At 39.1% G+C, this 1,655-nt stretch overlaps 1 protein-coding gene across 1 annotated transcript in view; it reads right to left on the reverse strand.

The window, feature by feature from the left end:
* The window catches only part of smc6 (structural maintenance of chromosomes 6), a gene marked incomplete at its 5' end in the record, with an annotated part of 17,240 nt that extends 15,771 nt beyond the window's left edge, over positions 1-1,469 (reverse strand). The window contains 1 exon segment of the mRNA XM_014029587.1: positions 1,291-1,469. Within this exon segment, the coding sequence (XP_013885041.1) occupies positions 1,291-1,469 (179 nt within the window).
* Positions 1,470-1,655: the final 186 nt, after the last annotated feature.

A 1,655-nucleotide genomic window follows, 5' to 3' on the forward strand; every position in this document is an offset into this window, starting at 1 on the left:
AGCATTTGTTTTGCAGTATTTGTATTGTTAATACATTCAGAGGGAGTGTGGCCTTATAAAAAAAAGAGCCTGTTTGAAATAAAATAAATGGTTTCAAAAGTTATGGTGTGATTTCTATACCAACTTATCTACTTGTCAGAGTTTGCACTACCTTTTTATTGTCAAACATAATATTTACCCATCAATTTTTACATGATAATTGCATTTCATTTTCATTCTGCTTAATTTTCAACAAGTTGAACAGATAATCCACACGAACCCCGCTACTTGGTATCGGTATCGGTGAGTACCTAAACTGAAGTACTCGTACTTGTACTCAGTCTTGAAAAAACTGGTATCGGGACACCCCTAGTCAGCAGCTTGTTAAACTGAGCTCAGGAGAAAAAAATAGTCCGTCAGCTCGCAGCTCCTGGAGTGGTGAAACTAACCGAACAAACCGCCTCTAAATTATCTGGTGAATTAATCTGCGGTGCGCAACGTTTGCTTGCTCTTTAGTAAAAGCAAAGCCATTTTCTTTATTTTATCTTTATTTCATCTGCCGAAGACAAACCAGAAAAAAACCAAGACACTCCTCCCTCTTGAGACGTGTGTCTAGTCTCTGTCCCGGTCTGAACATAAAGCGTCCAACTGGAGGCGTTGGGAGCATTTTTGCTGCTCAAAACACGTTCGGTGTGAATGTAGCATAAGAAAACCTCTAATCAGTGATGTGGGATTACTGCAGTTGGTCAGGTCTAGTTTCAGCAGAATGTGCTCAAAGAATGAGGTCAGCTGACCACCTGAATATGCTGAATGACCGGGTTATTCTATCAATGGATTTTGTTCTTCCTTCATGTAACGGGAATATTCCAAGATGACAGTGTCAGGATTCATGTCAGACTCTACCATCATCAATGTAAGATCTTGGTGAAAATACAGTATATTGCAACACTGGATGGAAATAAACCTTGTTGACATTACAGAAGCTTATTGAAACGATGTCACAGTGAATGTGTGCAGTAATCAAAGCTAAATGTGGTCCAACTAAATAGCGTGTGATTATTTTTTTTTGGCCAGGTAGTGTTTATTATCAATGTGTTTTTTTAGAACTAGTCTACTTCCTCAGGTGTGTCCATCAGACCTGCACTCAATCACACTGAGATCAGACCATAAGCAACCGTAGCTAACCCAAATGAATATAGCTCCATCAATTTTAAAGATAATGACCTAAAATTTGATGTGGATGATATGAAATCCTTCAAAGAATGTTGGGTATTTATGTGTACAACTGCACTACAAAACAAAAATACTCACCTATTGGTCCAACAGGTCTCTTGAGGAATTGTCCAGCAGCACAGGCCTCATCAATTGCAGTCATCAAATCAGGAAGAAAGTCCCCAAAACGCTTCAGCTTATTGGATCGACTGGCAAGTAGCTGGTTCTTCCTCTTCAGTTTGGACTCATATGCAAACTGAAGACTCTTTTCTTCACCACTGACATAAAAAACAAAGAGCTTAACGGTAAAATATCAGCACTTTGGGAAATTATTCTTATACTCCAGGTCCCAAACTACGGGCCTCATGCAAGAACCGTTCGTACGCACAGATTTGTTCTTAAGTTGTGCGTACGAGTGATTTAGGAGAATTAGTGGCATTCACCAATGTTTTCATATTCTAAGA

This window comes from Austrofundulus limnaeus, unplaced genomic scaffold (assembly GCF_001266775.1).
Source record: "Austrofundulus limnaeus strain Quisiro unplaced genomic scaffold, Austrofundulus_limnaeus-1.0 Scaffold923, whole genome shotgun sequence".
NCBI classification, from domain to species: domain Eukaryota; kingdom Metazoa; phylum Chordata; class Actinopteri; order Cyprinodontiformes; family Rivulidae; genus Austrofundulus; species Austrofundulus limnaeus.